Below are 18726 nucleotides of genomic sequence, written 5' to 3' on the forward strand. Positions count from 1 at the left end.
AACAAGAAACGTGTTCAGACTCGGGAGAGAGGAGGCTGGGAGGGGAAGGATAAGGTGGATGGGGGGGGGGGAATTAATGGAAAAGTACAGTAAGGCACCAGCTGAGTTGAGAATAAGTAGTGAAGGTCTATTAGCAGTTGCTGCCAATTTACATGCATTACTTATGTAAAGATCAGCTGGCAGCAGGTAGAGGAGTGTGCTCCCATGTGAGCTGTCAAAGGCTCTGTCTCCCTCCTGAGTGGGAGGGAGCTTGGGAGTCGCTGAGTTTTTTCACTCTGCAAAGGAGCAAATAGTCTGAAGTTGAGCAGCAAAGTGCTTCAGGTGGAACAGAGGAGACTGACATGGGCTGAAGGGACCCAAATCCTGGGTGCATTGCTGAAGAGTTCAGGCAGTGAGCAGCCACAGGGGTGATGTGCAAGGGGATGGGGTTTTGTGTCTGGGTTGGATACTTGGAGGTGTGCTGGGAGTCTGCAGGAAATGTTCCTGGATTAGGAACCCAGCTAAGGCAGCTTTTCCTCAGTGGGATGTGGAGTCTTGCAGCTTGGTTTATGACCAAGTGGCCCAGTGGCTTCCAGTTCAGGCTCCCTTTTGTCAGCCCTTTTCCTCTTTGCTGCCAGAGCTCAGAACATCCCTGAGCCTTGGAGAGGCTGAGGTGGGTGCAGTGCCAGTGGCTCCATCCATGCCTTGAATCCCATGGGATGGCTGAACCCATACCAGCCAGTGCTCAAGGGAAAGATAGAGAGGGGAAAATCCCCAAATGCAAGGCCAGAGGGAGAGAAGTTTTAGAATAGGCTGTAAGGAAGCAGAAAAGCAAGGGCTTTGGGGCCATAAAGGATTCCCCCCACCTCCAGCACTCCCCTCACTGAGCCAAGATCAAGGGGAAGGTTCCTGGAGAAGGGAGCAGGTTCTGTGTTAAATGCAATTTAAAGACAAACCTTCTCCAGAGGAGTGGAGGCAGTGGAAGTGATGACAAGCTGATAAATAACTTCCCTTCTTTTCCCATGGATATGGCCATCTCCTGTGCTGCTGAAATCCTCTGCAGAATTTGTCTTTCCTTTTGCTGGTTGCACGGGGCTGGGAGCTGCTGCCTGCGGGGTGAAACCTCTTGAAGGTTTTGTTGGTGCCCAGGAGAGGGGGTCTGGACAAGGTGGTGGGGAGGTTTGAGCATCAGGTGCTGCCTTTCCAAGATGTGCTCCAAAAGGTGCTGGAAAGGAGTGGAGAAGGGAGCAGGGTAGGAGCCAGCAGCTCAGCTTGGGGCTTGGGGTCCAGGTCCCATCTGGGAGATGCTGCCAGCTGTGCTCTGATGGACCCAAACCCAGGTGGAAAACCCAGTGGTTTAGGGTTAGGCTGCTCTTGATGGGGGTGAGGGGTGAAGTGATGAGAAATGAACTCTGTGCAGCACCAGGGGCTTGGGAGAAGTCAGGGTTCTGGGAGAAAAAGCACTTTTGGAGCCCAAACTGGGCAAGCTTTAGATGTGCAGTTCCTGGCAGGCTATAATGCAGTATTTCATACATCCAATGTGTGCTTTTCTGCAATTGCTGGAGTTTGCTTTTCCTAATTTACCCTTTCCTTGTTTATCTTGCATACTGCACAGGGGGCTAATTTAGATTTTTTTTTTCTTTTTTTAAAAGAAAATCTAAACTTGCTTTGCAGTTATGGGCTGGGGCAATAATTTCTGTAGCATTTAGGGGTGAATTTGATTAGCACTTTTGGAAAACTGCAGCAATAACTGGGGAAGTCAAGCCGTGGAGTTTTAAGGCAGAGTTGATCTTTTTTCTTTTTTAAACAAAAAGTGAAGATATGAAGCTGTCTGAGGCTCAGAAGCAGTGTATTTCTGCTTGTTTCATGTGTCAGGCTTCCTGCTTATACTGTTTGCCCAAACACTGGTAGAAAAATATGAATAGTCTAAAATATAAATCACTTCATTTGCAGTCCAGAGCTGGTTCTTTGGAGCTATAGTTGTGTTTTTTTTCTCTTGTCCCTGCCTCTCCATAATTGAGTGAAATATTCTGCACGTCTTTTATTAGTTTGTAAAACCCTTCCCTGGGTATAAAAGAGATGCAAGCAATTAAACCCCCAACTTTATTGTGTTAGCAGTGTCATTTGAGATCTGGTGAACTCCATGGGGACCCTCTTGGTGACCTCCTGGCCACATGGGATTGTGAGTTTTAGGGGTTTTTTTTCATATGAGAACTAAATAGACAGCGGGTGCAAAGAGATGGAGTAAGTCTTAAGTGGATTAACTGAAGCCCACTGGGGACCTTTGTGTGTGTCTGCAGGGAATGGGACATTTATTTTTATTCCCTGGGGCTGCAGACATTTGGTTGCTGGTCAGACATCAAAGAAAGAGGAATCTGGGCCTGAACTTGGGATATTTTTTTCACATAGACTTTCCAGCAGTGAGAGACACCAGCCAGAGGAACACCCGGATTTTTGTTTGCAGAATGACAGGGTTCAGATAAGAAAGGAATCAGATTTGATCATTAACTGGGGGTGGAACAGATCAGCCTTTGGTATTGCTGCATGTGATGTGGCTGGAGTTGGGATAATGTTGGAGAGAGGGGTAAGTTAGCTGCTGGGAGCAAAATGTATGGAGCCTGATCAGGAAATGTCACCATTCATCATTTTGTTGTTTTTTTTTTTTTTTCCCTGAGAAATGGAGATTACTGCAGTTCCAAACTGCAAATTGGTAACTGGAGGAGATTCCTAAAATATGAGATAATCCCTCGAAGCTGACCAACTTTCTCTGTAGAACATCAAATTCTAGGGCTGTGATCTGTAATTAAATTGCTTATGTGCTGTATAAAAAAAGCATCTGGCTGGTCTAAGATTGTCCAGTGCAAGAGCTTAAACACTATAAATGGGAGAGATGTAGTGACATGGAAAAAAGTAGCAATTTAGAGGACAGGAAAGTATTAAGACTTTGTATTTCCAACCTACCAGGCTGTGAGAGGATCCAGGTCAACCCATAGCATGACTCCTGCATTCTGCAGTGTATAACCATCAGGCTGCCAAAAAAAATGAAGGTGTCTTTTGGACACCTCTTGAATGGTGTGAATGAGCCTAAGCTGACTTATTAACAATAATATTTTGAAATAAGAAGTGTTTTAGGTGTAAGGAAATGCTCCAATGCTTGATAGGTGCCCAGAGAGTGTGATGAATAAATGAATAAACGGAGCTATGTTGCCCACTGGAGTCAGAGGAACTTTGCAGGAACTTTGCCTGCTGTGGGTTGTAAAGCATCATCCCCAACAAAACTCAGCTCTGCAAACATGGCCAAAACCCCTGCAGAAGTTTTGGGGAGCTGCAATGGGAGGATCAGAAGATCCAGCTGGGTTCTTGGTGCTGCAAAGCTGAGCTGTGGGTCCTCTTCTGGCTTCTTCAGCTGTGCAAGAACTGAGGGCTTCTCTGTGTCTTCTTTCTAAATGCTTTTTTTTTTTTTTTCTTTTTTAGAAAGGAAACTCTGTCTGAAAGCTTTGCAATGATTTCTTCCCTTTCACTCCCACTCTGCAGTGCTCTTAAGATGATTCCATGAGTGGTGTCTGGGGCTTTCCCCAGGTCAGGAGTGGAGCTGGGCTCAGCCCCTGCTGCTGCTTTGGGTCAGATTGCTCAGTTCCAAGGAACTTTTCCCACAAGTGCATTGTTGAGTTTGCCTGAAGCAAGTGGCAAGTCCCTTCCAGCTGTTGAAAAGAGAATTATCTCAGGACAGACTCGGTGTGAAGGCAGAGACTGTATTTCCAGCATTCATCTGCCTTCTGCATGCTGGTTGCTGTCTTCTATTTTAATGGAGATGAGGACATCTGAATAAAATCCTTCCCTCTGCCTGAATGTACCTCTGTAACTTGGACTCAAAAGACATACTTTAGCCTGGAAGATTTCTAATACTGATATTTTTTTTTTTCCTCCTCTTTGTTTTTCTCTAGTTGTGGCCTTCCTGGTGGCATATCACCAAAACAAGCAGCTCATAGGAGAGAAGGGGCTGCTCCCCTGTAAACTCTACCTCCAGAGTGTTAAAAAGTATTTCAAAGGCAAGATAAACCTGGATGCTTTGAGCTATGCACCAACAATCATCTGGTTTCTGGACTGGTCAGACATGGACAGCATCTTGGACTACCTCTCCCTCTTTGGCCTGGCAACTTCAGCCTTTGTGTTGATAACTGGATGTGCAAACATGGTCCTCATGGCTGTCCTGTGGCTCCTCTACCTCTCGTTGGTCAACGTGGGACAGATCTGGTAGGTTAAGAAGCTGGAGAGCTTTGTTTTGCTTTGTAATCTCTTTGCTTTTCGTTGCACAAGTTGACTTTCCATTGCCCTTTAAGTTTGGTGATGTGGTCAGGAGGGATGGAGGAATGTCAGATAATGAAAGAGTTTGGCATTAATGAGTTATGGGCATGTCCGTGCTTTCTTTTTCACCTGGAATATCTGCCCTGGTTTCTGTTGTCCTCTGTGAGAAGCAAACTGGCAGCACACCATGCTACACCTTTGTTCCCTGCTCTGGAGTCCCTGATGCCTCTTGCAAGGGAATTCCCCTAATAATTCCCTTTGGGATGGTTTCTCGGTTTTCAGTTTTCTCCAGAAGAGAGCTGGAACACTCAAGATAAATACATAAAGGGAAAAAGTAAAGGAGAATTGGTGACTGTCTGCATATTGGCTTGCTGCAGGGAAAAGCTGGGGTGCAAAAAGCCTTTAGGTGGTCCTCACACTTTCTGAGGCTCCAGACACAGTGGTTAAAAGAGGGTGGGCTCTTAAAACCCCAAATTTCATTAGTTCACCTCTTCTGGTACCTCTCTGCCTGTAGCAGAGGTGGTGTGGTAACTTTGGGCAGGTAAAAAGCTGTGCTATGAAGAAATGCCCAAGCTCTGGATATGGTAGGAGCTGTGTCACTGGGATGTTCTTCCCAAATCTCCTGGCTTTGCACCAGGTGACAGGACACCTTCCCTACAGACTGGCTCAGTGGATTTTACTTTATGGAATTGTATGTGCTTGGGCTTCAGTCTTGTCCTTCCTAGTCATTCCCATCCTACTCCCCATGGTATGTAAGTGGGTGAAGGAAACAGCTTCACTGAAAAGCTCTGTTCTCTGAGCAGTTAACTCAGCATGAGCTTAAGACTGTGAATAAACAAGAAAGTTTGAAAAATAACTCAGTGGATGGTTTCCTCCTGCCCGTTTTCCAAGTTACTCCAAAGTCACTTGTCTGTTTTCCTGGGTGTTTTATGCCACAGGGCAAGAATTCCAGCATCAACCATTTCCATTTCCAGAGGTACAGGAGCCTGTGTCAGTGTAGCAGCAATTCTGGATGTGTTCCTTGATTTCTTTCTGTTTGAGGAGGTGAAAAAAAAAAAAAACCCAAACAAACCCTAACAACCTCCCCATCAAGCTGCAAAGGTTTTGTACCTGAAAGCTGGAGCTGCAGTGACTCCTGAGGCCGTAGGTTTGATCTGGTTTGCTCCTGGGGCTAAGACATTGGCATGATGGGCTTTCTGGTGCTGTGCCTATAGCATAAAAAAAACCCTATAATGTTTTTTACAGTTTTGATCCTTAAGAAAAAGGTAACTGGAATGTGTTCTCTGTGTCTTGTTGGGGTGTTTCATGCTGGTCCCAGTGGCTTTTCCTGGTACAGGCAGAGGTCTGAGATCCTCTCTGCTGGAGGGGTGACAGTCTTGGGTTGTGGGTGTTGAATTCTTGGGGTTTTTGTCATCTTTCAAGATAGAGAAGGGAGCAGCCAGTGCCCAGCAGACCATGTCCTCTTCCTGAGGGGGGGATTTAGAAGCTCAGGGCCAAACCCTGGGTCCCTGCAACTCATGAGCTGGGAGCAGGAATGCAAGTGGAGCCCAGGGTTTGGCTTTTGTGGATGCTGTGGTTGAAAGGAATTGACTCTTGATGTTTGAGATAAGGCTGGGTTGTTTTCCTCCTTTGAAAGTTCAGATTGAGAGTTAAAAAAGCTGCTGTGGCCCAGGCAGGTGGCTCCTGGTGGCACAGCTGTCACCCACCCAGGGAATGGGTCAGGTTCTTCTGGGGAAGGGGTGAGAAAAAAAAAAAAAAAAAAAAAAGAAAAAAAAAAAAAAGGAAGGGGGAAAAGGAGGCTTTGCCTCAACTTCATCTCATCTTAATTGTGGCGTCGAATATATTAAACAGGAAATGAAGTTCTTCTTGGGGGAAAGGAATCAAAGCAGCCCCAAAGGTAGAGTTCACTCAGCTGTGGTTACATTTTTCATTAGAGGCTCTGGAATGGGTCACTGGGTGGTCAGAACCATATTATTATTGTGCATACAGTGTGACGTTCAGTTCCTGGGGAAGGGGGTGCTGGGTGCCTGGGTGCTTCCAGTGCAAGTAAACACAGGGGAAAAAAAGCAAAGGAAGCATTAGCTGATTTTTAGCCATCCTTCAGGGGTTGGTGGTGGCTCAGGGGATGAGCTAAGAGTACCTGAAATCTCCTTAATTCTGCTGCCGACCATGGGTGGGTGGGTGGCAGGATTGGCCTTCAAATTAAAGCTGGCTTTAAAATTCCCTTTTCATCCTGGTTTCTGGGTGGGGATAGATGGTCTGTTAGCTTTGATTTACCCTGAAATTTGGATGCGTTGAGAGGCTGTGATGAGCTCTGATTGTTCTCCAAAGCATCTGTTGAAGACCACAGCAAATTCTTACCAAGGGGGAGATGACAAAGTTGTCAGGCATCTCTGATCAGAGTTAAGAGACAGCTCAGCATCTGAAAATGAGGAAGAAATTCCTCCTGTGGCCACACTGGTTTTGTCTTTATTGCACTGTCTTAGTGTTTCTCTTCATCTGGCAGGTGCTGACTCCTGCAAACCAGATCTGCTGGGCTGACCCAATCCAGAAATAATCCCTTGTGGGGAAAAAAACCAGTTCAAGGAAGATACAGGGTGATAAGGAAGAATAGAGTTCTCCTCTTTTTAGGCCAGGGAGGAACAATTTATTCCTTTTATCGCCTTTTTTTTTTTTTTTTCTATTTTAATTTTAAATGTTTCTATTTGTTTTGGGATGGAGTCTCCAGATCCTTGGGAGCTGCTGAAGGGAGCAAGGCTTTCAACTGCTGTCCAGCTGGCTGGGGCTCAGGCTCAGGCTCAGAGGAAGCTTTAGAAGAGCAAAATCTCTCCTTTGAAGGGCAGGACGTGTTCCTTGCCTGCCCCTGGCACTGCCAACCTCCAGCTCTGAGCTGGGGGACAACTGAATGAATGCCTGGGGACACACTGGGGACAACCAAGCAGTGGTGAGGGACCAGCTGAAGGTCTTGGAGGAGCCTCTCCAAGCTGCTCCTGGAGCAGGGTGATGGATGGGAAGGGTTTGTAAGGGATTTGGTGGGATGAGGATTGCTTTGGCCAACCTGAAATCCAGGGAGATGGAGCTGGGGTTGTTGTCCTGGCTCTGAATTTTTCCACTTGGACAGGGGAGGTGTCTGAAGCATGATGTGCTGTCCCCTAAAGCTTTCAGTCTGAATTTTGGGAGCTGTGAAATGCAGGGGCCAAGGTTGCCATTGCCACAGTGGGATGAACTGGGATGCTTTTGTAGTTCTGGGCACTCTGTTCCCAAAACAGCTCTGGTGTTTGGGAGCTTCTTAGACTAAACCTGGAGATGTTCTCTGGGTCACAGGGCATGCATACAGTGCTGCCACGCTTGCATTAGAAGCTCAGTTTGTCTCTCCTAAAATACTGGATTTTTTTTTTCCCTTTTTAAGTAGGAGGAGACTGTCAAGGATCTAAAAATCTGGCAGTGCAAAAGAATATTCAAGGTCTGACCTGCAGGCTGGGCAAAATGTTAAACAGTTCTGTTAATTTTAGCCTTGTTTTTTCTTTTAATTCCTGCAAACGATGCCTAATTTCAGTAAAATAATAATAGCAAAACGTGGCTCTAGCCTGGGTATAATAGGAAGTTATTTCATGAAGCTAAAGATGCTTAAAAAGATTCTGTGGCAGTTCCCCATATGCCAGCATCCATTTTGCAGTCCTGCAAATCCTAGGTAGGGTTTTTCCTGAAGGTTCAGTCTGTGGAAAGTCCAGAACAAATGGCTTTGCCTTTCTTCCTTCTTCCTCCCTCCTGAATATTGTCCTACATGTAAACAAGAATGGGCAAAGCTGCCCCTTTGTTTAAAAGGAAAAATTCTTGTTGCAGACCTCGTGAAACCTCCGTTTGTGCTTTTATTCCCTCTGGTTTCTGCTGGGACACAGGGACCAGCAGCAGCAGAAGCCCTTTGGGCAGGACAAGCTCTCTGGGAGAGGCATTCCAGCAAAAGTTAAATCATTTTGGTACCAGCACTACTTAATGCACTTCTAAAGTGAATTTGTAATTGTGGAATAAAATCACTTTTATCCCCCAGTAAGGTGTCTCCAGAGAGCTATTACATTTTCTTATAAAAACAAACTTTTCAACTACTCTGCCACTGATCTCCTCTTTCTTCTTCTGTTGTTTCCTCACTGAACCACCCACCCCCTCTTTGAAACCCTTTCCTTTCCCTTGGTTATTGTGCTTTTTCATTTTACAAAGCACATTGCCCACTGGTAGTGCAGTTTGGAAGACACTTGATACAAAAGCTGGAATTGTGGGATTTCAAATCCTGTTGCCCTTTTTTTCTTCTTTCAGGACTAAGATTCTGGTAGAGTTACAGGAGCTCAAGGGAACAGCTTAAACAAGCCAATAAATAAAATATTATAGCATGAAGTGGCTACAGAAGTCTTTCCAGTGTGTTGTTCTTGTGGAAAATGTTGGTGAAGCACAAGTATTGAGGGTAAAAATGCCATGTGGTTTTTTTTTTAATTCCTATTGAGCTGATTGAACATCATATTAACAGTTTTTAATATTAAGGACTTACTACAGGGTCAGGCATACTACAGAGCCTGACTGAGGAGTGCAGTTTAATTGCAATTAAATTACAGCCTTCAGAAGTTTGTTTATAACAGAGAAAAGAAAAAAGACTTTTGTATGTCATGGAGGTTTTCTGGGTTTTATGTCTCATTAAAAACCACTTGACCTATGCAGGACTTTAATCAGTCTTTTGTGTGGTTGGGGGTGAACTGGTGACTGGGTTGGGCTGAAGTCCATTAAGTGTGATGAGATGCTCAGGGCTGAGCTTTCCCTCTCCAGGAGGGTGTTAGTAGCCATTAAATGGACCTTGTCTTGTCCCTGCTTATTCCTCTGGGGTTCTGCAGTTTTGGTTTTTCAGTCTGAAGCACTTGGATTTTTGTCTGGTGTCATCCTCTCCAGTTAGGGTTAGAAAGGGAGCTCTTTTGAGTTTCTTTCTCCAGCTTCTTAAATGGTCAGCATGTGAGTTTGGGGCTGGATTTAGCAAAGCATCCTTCCCATTTTTAAGTGGAGTGGTTTGTGAGCCTCTTCTGATGAGGGCACAGCACTTAGGGAGGTCCTTAAGACCAGAAGAGTCCCAGTCTGACCTGAAAAAATCAGATGGAGCAATCACCCCTCCAGCTTCCAGCAGACCAGAGCCAGATCAAGAGCTAATGAACGTATCCACATGGGTGTATTTCAGCTAATGCACATTTTATTAAGTAGCAGGGGTAATTCAGACTTTTTTGACTGCCTGTGAGCAAGCAACTAATGAAAGATCAAGGAGCTGTTCAAGTAGGGAACAGAAGCTTGCATGTCCTGGGTTTCATCAGTACTCTTGGATCACTTGGGAAGCTCTGAGAGACATCACTGTCCAGGCAGGAATGGATGTGTTGGGCTGCACTTAGCTGTGTGATTTAGGCAAGGTTTTTCCATCAATCTGGATCATGCTTTATCTGCCTGTCTGGAGGAAATACAAGCTTGTACTGAGGGACTTGAAGACTTAATTGATATCAGCTTTTCAAATGGTAAAGTTTGAAGTGCAAGGATAAATGAATATGCCTGAAGCTAGTGTTTAATTTTGTATATTTTAATTAAATTAAAGAGAAGTGTCCAGAATTTTAGAAAACTCACCTTAGCATATGGATCAAGGTGTAATAGTTGTTCAGTTGGAGAGGTATGGAGTTTGCTAAGAGGCTTTGCAAATAACTTGCTTGCAAGAAGCCTGGTTTTATTTTTCTAGCTCTCCAAAATATCCCAATGACAACAACAACAAGAAAACCCAGAGTATCTTATTCCTTTATCTGGCCCTGGCCTTGGCAATGAACCTCAGGAATTTCTTTGTTATCGTGGACTGCAGCCTCGCATCCCTTTTAATCCCAACTCCCTCTTGCCCCAGAAAGAAAAGATTATCTCTAGAAACGTAAACCAAAAGCTGAAGGATCTCAGGGGGTCATCCTTCCTGTCGAGGAAGCTGTTTTTTTGGCACTTCCTCCTCACACAGAAAGAGAGTTTCCAAGCTGGTTTTCAAAGGCTGCAGTGAGCAGCCCTGAGCAGTGGATGTGACAGATGAATGAAAAGGAAGATGGATGCCATGTGACACTGTTGCCTTGCAGTACAACTGGGGACTAATGAGGCTAATGAGAACCAGATTTGTGTTTGAGAGATTAAAATTTCATCGGGGCTGATGTCAGAAATGAATCATTTAGCCTTTTCCTTCCCTCCCCCCCCCCTAAGCATGTGTAAGGTTTTCCCCTCTCTGCCCTAGGGGTTTAGCAGCAACCCATAGGTTCCCTCCCCAACCTTCATGGTTGGGAAGGAGGAAGGTGATGTCATGGCTGCTTGGTCTTCCTTAGTCCCCAAGAGCTGTGAAGGTGTTTTCTGAATGTGTGTTCCTTGTCTTGGCTGAGGCATTGGAGTTAAATGCAGTGAGTTAGCTGGAGTTGTTTCAAGGCGTGAGCTGGAGCAAAGACCTCCTTGTCATGGGATGTCCAAGGAGGTTTGGGTGTTCCCTTGCCCCCATCTACTGCAAAACCCATGTGTGAGTGGATTGAAAAGGGCATTAAGATGGATTAAGAAGCCAGGTCCAGCTCTGACATGGATTTGAGAAGATGTGCAAGAGGTGTCAGTGGAAAGGGGAGCTGGCAGGAGCATTAGGAGCTGGCAGGGGATGCTTCTGTGGGGTTGCACCAGCTCTGCTCTTTGCCTGCTCCTGGCAGTATATTCCTGGAGAAGAACTGAACCATGGTGAGTCTTACTTGCCATTGAAACTTGGTCTGAAAAACAAGAGATTCTGGTGGTGTGTTGGGGTTCCTTGCTTTTGTAGCAAGTAGTGCCTCTAGGATAACTGCCATCTAAATTCTCTGCATGCTTCTGAAATATTTGAGAGAGAAACTAAAGAGGAGTTTAAATCTTTTACATGGATGGGTTGCATGTATTGGTTTTACTTTTTTTTTTTTTAATTAAATCTGCTGTAAGATAGCCAGAGCTCTATAAAAACCATGAGGAGACCCTGTTGAACCATCAGCAAAAATGGGAGATGGGATTTGGGATAAAGCTGGGCTGATAACACCCCAGTGGGTGCACAAGCTGTCTGTAGCTTCCAGCCCCTTCTGCAGATCACAGCTGATGAGCAAATGAGAGCAAAGAAATGATCAGGAGATGCTGTGGTTCGTGGTGTGGCTGTGCAGTGTCTGAGGTACCACAGGGCTTTGCCAGAGACCCGAGACAAATATTTTTAATTGCTTATTATCTGGCACTTTTAATTGCCAGCTGTTCTCCAGTGTGTAGACTTGGTATTGATTCCACAGCTGAAAGATTTAGGAAAAGAATGAATAATGGCTTTTTTTTTTTTTTCTTTTTCTCTCTCTTTATTTTTTTTATTTTAAACTGTAACTTGCCAAATAGCTTCATGCACCCAATCTGGTCCAGCACACGTTTGTGTTTTTTAACTCATCTGATTTCTCCAATAGCTGTGGTTGGAAAGAATGTTAATGCAGTGATTGGTACGGCTGAAAAGCAATCAGAGGTTAGGGAAGGGTCCAAGCCATGGTGGGATCAGTGTTTACTAACTTCCCTAAGGGTTTTAATCCAGAAATTTATTCTTGAGAACAGTGTTTGCTACCAGTGGTGTTGGCTCGTGGCTGGGCTGGGGTTCCTGTACAACTGGAGTTCCTTGCAGGGTTGAGCTGTGTTGCTGGAATGGTTTTCCAGGGATGTCTGGGAAAGCAGCAGCTCTGGTCTGGAGCAAAGGATGGCAAAAACAAGCAAGCTGTCCTGGGGGAGAAGGGTCTGGAGTAGAAACTAGGTGGAAAATTTAGAACAACTCATGTCTTTATGAACTTAGTGGAGAGGAATTGACAGTCCTTTCCCTAAAATAGTTTTTTTTTTAGGGGGAAATCACACTGAGGCTGCGGAGTGGTCGGCACTGGGGGACCCAGCTTCAGGGAGAGATTAATGAATGCAGGTTTTTTGTTTGTTTGTTTTCTAAATCAGGGAATGGAATGACTGAGATGCCATTTCCCTGGGATTTTACCTGTCAGCATCCTGGCAGCAGAAACTCAAGACCTTTCTGCTGCTGGTCCTGAAGGAGCAGGATCACAGCACCCGGTTTGTGCTCCCTCCCTCTGCACCCACATGCACCCAAACCCCCCTGGGTGGGACTGACGTCTTCTTTTAGGATTCAAACACATTCAATCCAGTACTGACCCCTTTATTTTCCAACCATTTCTCTTTCTCCTCTCTGTGCATGTGCTTTTCAAGTGTCTTACTGCCAGGGAAATGCAGTGATTTCAGCAGGGTGAAGCTGGGGTGCTGCTGGTTCCCATTTTCCTGCCTTGGATTCACCATCTGGCTTAAGGATCAGCTAGGAGCAGGGATCCCTAGGCTGCCTTTTCAGCATCTGGTTTTGGCACTGGGAGGATTTAACCAAGTGGAGTTTGGCAAATTCTGCAGCAGCCTAAGCCAGGGGTTGGAATAATTTTTAGTTCTGGAAAGGAGCACGGACAAGGCAGTTGGAGAGGGCTGGGGCTGGGTTGGGTAATTCACATTTGAGCTCTTAAGCAAGCCTGAGCCCCTGTCTTGGGAGGGGAACAGAACATGGTGCTCCCAGGGCTTGGGGAAGCCACCTGACAGGGCCAGACATGGGTGCCAGCACCCAGGAGCCATCCCCTCCCATCCCTCATCTGCTCCAGGTCTGGCCAGGCACCATTCCCATCTGCAAAGTAAGGAGTAAACCTCATCCTTGAGCACTCCTTATTTTTTTTTTTTATTATTATTATTTTTTATTTAAATGTTATCCTGGTTCCTTCCATTTAAATGTGGATGTTGTAATTACAGAGCACAGAATCCCGGTTTTTAGAGATCTGTGACCACAATAAAGTGAATCCAGAAACCAGACGAGTGGTTTCATTTATTCCCATTCTAGCTGATTTCCTCCCCCCGAGACTGCTGTGCAGTGCTCAAGGCTTGGCAGGAACTGAAACCAGCTGTCAAAAATGGTTCTTACCCCCACACTTTTAAGTTAATGATGTTCTGAAATTAATGGTGCACTTGACTGATTCTGTCATCTCGTTTTGATGGACTCTCAAGTCTCTTGCTAGTGATTTTGGGCAATTTTTTTTTTGAGACAGGGTGCTGAGCAAGTAGATCCCCAGGTACCATATATATATATATTAATATATATATATTAATTAAAAAGATGGGTTGGCTTTTTCTGTCCTGAAGTGTTTACAGCTTTAATTTGGTTGGTATCTTGTGGCTCACCAAAGAAGCTTTGAGGCAGGCAAACCAGTAACTTTTAGGAGCATCATGTGTAAGACAGCAGTGGATGAGGTTTTCCACTTCTCAGAGCTGGGGAGGTGGAAAGCTGAAGGAGTTGGGTTTGACTGGAGAAAGGAAAACTGGGAAAGGAGATGAAGATTCTTGAGTGAAAGTTGGGAGGATGGAAATGAGCTCTCCTGTGCTTGCTCTCTCCAGGTGGATAGGACAAGAAGCTGGTGGGTTAAAAGGTGGAAAGGAAGATGTGGGTTAAGTGTAAGGAAAAGGCTTCTAAATGAACATTTGGAGGAACATTTGTACTGAATACCTGGAGAGGTGGAGTCTCTGGTGCTGCTTAGACAGAGGTCTGGAAGAGGGGATTCTTGCCCCAGCAGTCCTGTCTTGGGGCAGGTGGATTTTCCATAATTTCTGTACTTCCATGGCTTAGTCCTTTAATTCAGGGGATGGATTTATGGTGGGCAGCTCCTCCAGATTTCCCTGTTACTGGAATTTTGGAAGGAAGCTCTTCAGTTGTGTGTCCATTTGAGTGTCTGCTGAGGCTGCTGCTGTCTCCTGGGTTCTCTACTTCTTCCAGTTACTTAATTAAGTCCAATTACTTAATGTCCCATTGCCATCCTTCTCAGGGAAGGGGCACCTCCCAAGGTAGCTTCTGCCTGCTTTCCTTTGGGGAGAGATGCTGTTGTGGAAACATAAAGTAGATTTTGGAGCCTTATCCTGATGGAGACCAGGAAATGCATCTGTCCTACCCAAATGCCTTTTCCCACAGCCTAGAAAAGAAGAGAGATTGATAATGGAGATGAAAGTTGACATCTGGGTTCACTTTCTCTGGAGGATGCTTTCCATGGAGAAGAGTGAGAGGAGCTGTTAACACCAGCTGCAGATCAGGGATGCAGCAGGGAATTATCCTGTCTCTGGAAATCAGTTCAGTTGGAAGGGTCCTGTGGTAGTTGGGATGCAAATGGGGGGGAGGACTAATTTTTGTTTCCTTTTTTTGAATTATAAATACAGCTGTGTTTTCCCAATAAGTATCAATAAAGACAGGAGTTCCTAGCTGTGTTCTAATACTATTTCTTAATAGAATCTATTCAGAATTTTGTCACTTTTTGCAGACTTAAAAGAGCAGTCCAGGTCCCAGACAACTCGTGCATTAATCATTTGTGCAGCTCTGGATGAGCAGAGAAGGAAGACCAAGTTCTAGGGCAAGTCTGGCCCATCTGCTTTCCCTCCTTCTCGAGTCAATAAGCCCCATCATCCCGCATGATATTCCCTGGAAAAGGCAGTGTTGGGATGGTTTGGGAGTTCCCTGCTTGTTGGCACCCTGGTGCCAGCCATGGTTTGAGGGTTTCTTGCAGAACTTTGCAGCCCAGCTCAGCTCCTCGGTGCCTCTGCCATGGGCTCAGAGCAGTGAATATTTTTGTCAGGAGTTCAGTGTGGTTGAAACTCTGTTTTGCCATCAATTTTTGTTTTCCAGGACTAGACTTGAACTCAGATTAATCAGCATGACAATGTGGTGAAAACAATTTAAACCCAAATAGTTGCTGCTGTTTCTGACTCCCAGCTGATGCTCAGAGTTTTTCTAAGTGGGAATTGAAGTTTACCTCTAATGAGAAGTGGTGGCTAATTAATTACATTGTTCCTCCAGCCCGAAAACAAAAGTGACATCCTGTTTTCATTTGATGGAGAAAAGCTGAACGTGGGATGTGCAGAATTTCTGGGTTTGACAACGTGCAGCTCCAAAGTTGCTCTAATTTGCCAAAAAACCCCAAACCCGCAAAATCAAATCCATGTTTTTCCTTGTCATTATCTGTCAGGAACATTGCAAATGCCCAGGCAGGCATTAGGGGGGGAAAAAAAAATCCTTTTTTTTTTTTTTTTTAATAAACATCTCTGTTTACTCCATATGAGCAAGGAAATGGCCTTTGAAGAGGAAAAAAAGGAACAAGGTTCCAAACTATAACCTGAAGTCTGGGGGAATTGGGTACCTGCCTGTTTGTACCTATTAAAATTAAAAAAAAAAAAAAAGCTCTGCAAGAAGCCCTGCTGCTTTTATGTATTTGGAGTGGGTCATTTGGTTTGGTTTCCTTGGCATTTGTATCTCAGGCTTCTTCAGAGAAATAAATTCACAAGTGCTTGCCTGTCATCACATGACAAGTTCTGGAGCTGAGATTGATGTAATCAGCAACAGACACACGTCAGAAAACTTCATGTGGTTCAGAAGAATACAATATTTTATTAATTCCTCATTTTGTGTGTGTCCCTGGGTGTGTGTGTGTGTGTTTTAAATGAGCCTCAGGGGGTTCTTAACTTCTGCCAAGAAATAAGAATAATTCCTAGGAGTTTATGTTTAACTGCACCACAAACCGTGGTGGAGAATAGCAAAGTTAGGTTGCCCTTAATGACAGATATCTTTATAAAGAGTTGCTTTTATTAAGAAAGTTCAAACTTACTGTGGATTTGAAAGTTATTGCTCTCTGTATGTCAGTAGCCCTGTATGAAATTGGTGTTAAATAGGCAGTAAAACATTTGGATGGATGGATTTGAGAACTGTTTGAACTACACGGGGATGGATAGAAAACTTGCACACCTAGTCAGGACCTTTCCAGGAAGGGCAAATTTTTCTGAAAAGTCTTTAGAAGTCTGGGATGATTTTTTTGTTTTGAGGTTCTGTTGGTTTGGTTTGGGTTTTTTTTTTTCTTATTTTAATATTACATTTAATATAATATGCTGCAGACAGCAGTAAAACGTAAAGCTGTGTGTTGAAGAACAGCATCTTAAAACTTTGGGCTTAACTTTTAATCAGAACAGGTAATGTTAGTTAGCTTTAGTGGTTTTCTCTAATATTTCAAGGAGAAGTGAATAAAGGAAACTAAATGATGCACCAGAATTCACAGGAAGATGACAGAGTAATTGGGTATCCCTGAGGCATGGGGAGCATCTGGTGCCCAAAAAGGGGTTGAAAAAGGGAACAAAACCCATCAGTAGTTCACCAAGGAGAAGCAACTTCTTCCTTTTCAGCAGGATGAGTTAAGGGGTTAAGCTTTGTGGTTTTAACACCTTTGGTTGTTGCCTTCAGCCTGGGAAGTGCTCAGCATCCTCTGGAAAGCATCAATGAATAATTTTGGAGGAGAACCTGGAGTCTACTTGGATTTCAGCAAAGCCTTTGACACCGTCCCCCACAGCATTCTCCTGAAAAAGCTGTCAGCCCACAGCTTGGACAGGAGCACCCTGTGCTGGGTTAGGAACTGGCTGGAGGGCCGGGCCCAGAGAGTGGTGCTGAACGGGGCTGCATCCAGTTGGCAGCCGGTCACTAGTGGTGTCCCCCAGGGATCAGTATTGGGCCCAGTTCTGTTTAATATCTTTATCGACGACTTAGACGAAGGGATTGAGTCCATCATCAGCAAATTTGCAGATGACACCAAGCTGGGAGGAAGTGTGGACCAACTCGAAGGCAGGAGGGCTCTGCAGAGGGACCTGGACAGACTGGAGAGTTGGGATGATCCCAACGGGATGAGGTTCAACACGGCCAAGTGCCGGGTCCTGCACTTTGGCCACAACAACCCCATGGGGAGCTCCAGGCTGGGGACAGAGTGGCAGAAAGGGACCTGGGAGTCTGCATCGACAAGAAACTGAACAGGAGCCAGCAGTGTGCCCAGGTGGCCAAGAAGGCCAATGGCATCCTGGGCTGGCTCAGGAACAGCGTGGCCAGCAGGTCCAGGGAGGTGATTCTGCCCCTGTGCTCAGCTCTGGTGAGGCCACAGCTTGAGTCCTGTGTCCAGTTCTGGGCCCCCCAGTTTAAGAAGGATGTAGAGGTCAACCAGGAGGTGAAGGAGGGCAACCAGGCTGGTGAAGGGACTCGAGCACAGGCCCTATGAGGAGAGGCTGAGAGAGCTGGGGCTGTTCAGCCTGAAGAAGAGGAGGCTCAGGGGAGACCTCATTGCTGCCTACAACTACCTGAAAGGAGGCTGTAGCCAGGTGGGAACTGGACTCTTTTCACAGACGACCTTCAACAAGACAAGAGGACACAGTCTTAAGTTGTGCCAGGGGAGGTTTAGGTTAGATATTAGAAAGAATTTCTTCACGGAGAGGGTGATCAGGCTATGGAATGGACTGCCCGGTGAGGTGGTAGATTCTCCGTCCCTGGAGACATTTAAAAAAAGACTGGATGTGGCACTCAGTGCCATGGTCTAGCAACTGCTCCAGTGGGTCAAGGGTTGGACTAGATGATCTCTGAGGTCCCTTCCAACCCAGCTAATTCTATGATTCTATGAAGATGCACAACAAACTAAATTGCTGGCTGGGAGGAGTGGGAGGGAAGGTGAGGATGCTCTGATTTGGGACTGTGCTGTTTGGCATCTTGATTGAAAGAAGGGTGACCAGTAGCTTGGAGTGCTAATTAACAGCTTCATTTGTCCAGAAATGAGGGAGTTTGCTCTTCTTGAATTCCCAGGTAGCAGCAATTTACCATTTAGTGCCTTGGAGCTGCATGTTCCATGGTTCAGGCATGTTTCCATACTCCTTGACAGCTGTGTTTTGAAGATCAAAATGTGTGAGGTTTGAAATAAAACTGAGAGCATAGGTTGCTACAGTTGATACACTGAGCTTTTAACTGAGCTTTTTTCTTTTTTTCTTCATTTTTGTTTTGCAGGTATTCCTTTGGTAAGTGACTAAAAATGAGAAAAAACCCCTGCAGTTAGGATTTGTTGGTGCATTTGTGGGTATGTAGCTTTTACATTACTCCAGCTTGCTGCTTCTCTCTTTGGTTGTCTCTGTTCTTTGCCTTTCCCTGGATTTCTTTCTGCCTGGATGGCCTTGAGGAAAGACAAACTGGGGTCAATTCTGCAAATTGAGATTGCAGGAGACTTGGTGGGAGGGTTGTGTAAGTACCAACAGCATCATTCAGAGGGGGACATTAAAGAGGAATATTTAAATAAGCCTGGAGCAACCAATAAAGTGGGCTCTGAGGACCCTAAATTCAAATTCCTTTTCCACTGATGATTTTTATGAACATCAAGAACCTTTAACTCCTATCATCTGCTTTCCCACTGGTGTGTGGAGCAGAGCTGGAGGTCTGGAAGGTTGGTTTGTGCTTTGCACAGGTTGGGTCCTTTTCAGGTTCTCCAAGCCACAGCTGGAACCTGAACAGAAAATTAGAAA

General features: G+C 45.2%; 2 protein-coding genes across 2 annotated transcripts in view; one reads left to right on the forward strand and one right to left on the reverse strand.

Annotated features, from left to right (window-relative positions):
• The window catches only part of SSTR5 (somatostatin receptor 5), a 591623-nt gene that overhangs the window by 156838 nt on the left and 416059 nt on the right, over positions 1 to 18726 (reverse strand). The window lies entirely within an intron of this gene.
• The window catches only part of LMF1 (lipase maturation factor 1), a 182692-nt gene that overhangs the window by 4697 nt on the left and 159269 nt on the right, over positions 1 to 18726 (forward strand). The window contains exons 2-3 of the mRNA XM_008490427.2: positions 3924 to 4233; positions 18218 to 18228. Of these exons, the coding sequence (XP_008488649.2) occupies positions 3924 to 4233; positions 18218 to 18228 (321 nt within the window). The remainder of the gene's footprint in view (positions 1 to 3923; positions 4234 to 18217; positions 18229 to 18726) is intronic.

This window comes from Calypte anna, chromosome 14 (genome assembly GCF_003957555.1).
Source record: "Calypte anna isolate BGI_N300 chromosome 14, bCalAnn1_v1.p, whole genome shotgun sequence".
Taxonomy (NCBI): Eukaryota; Metazoa; Chordata; class Aves; order Apodiformes; family Trochilidae; genus Calypte; species Calypte anna.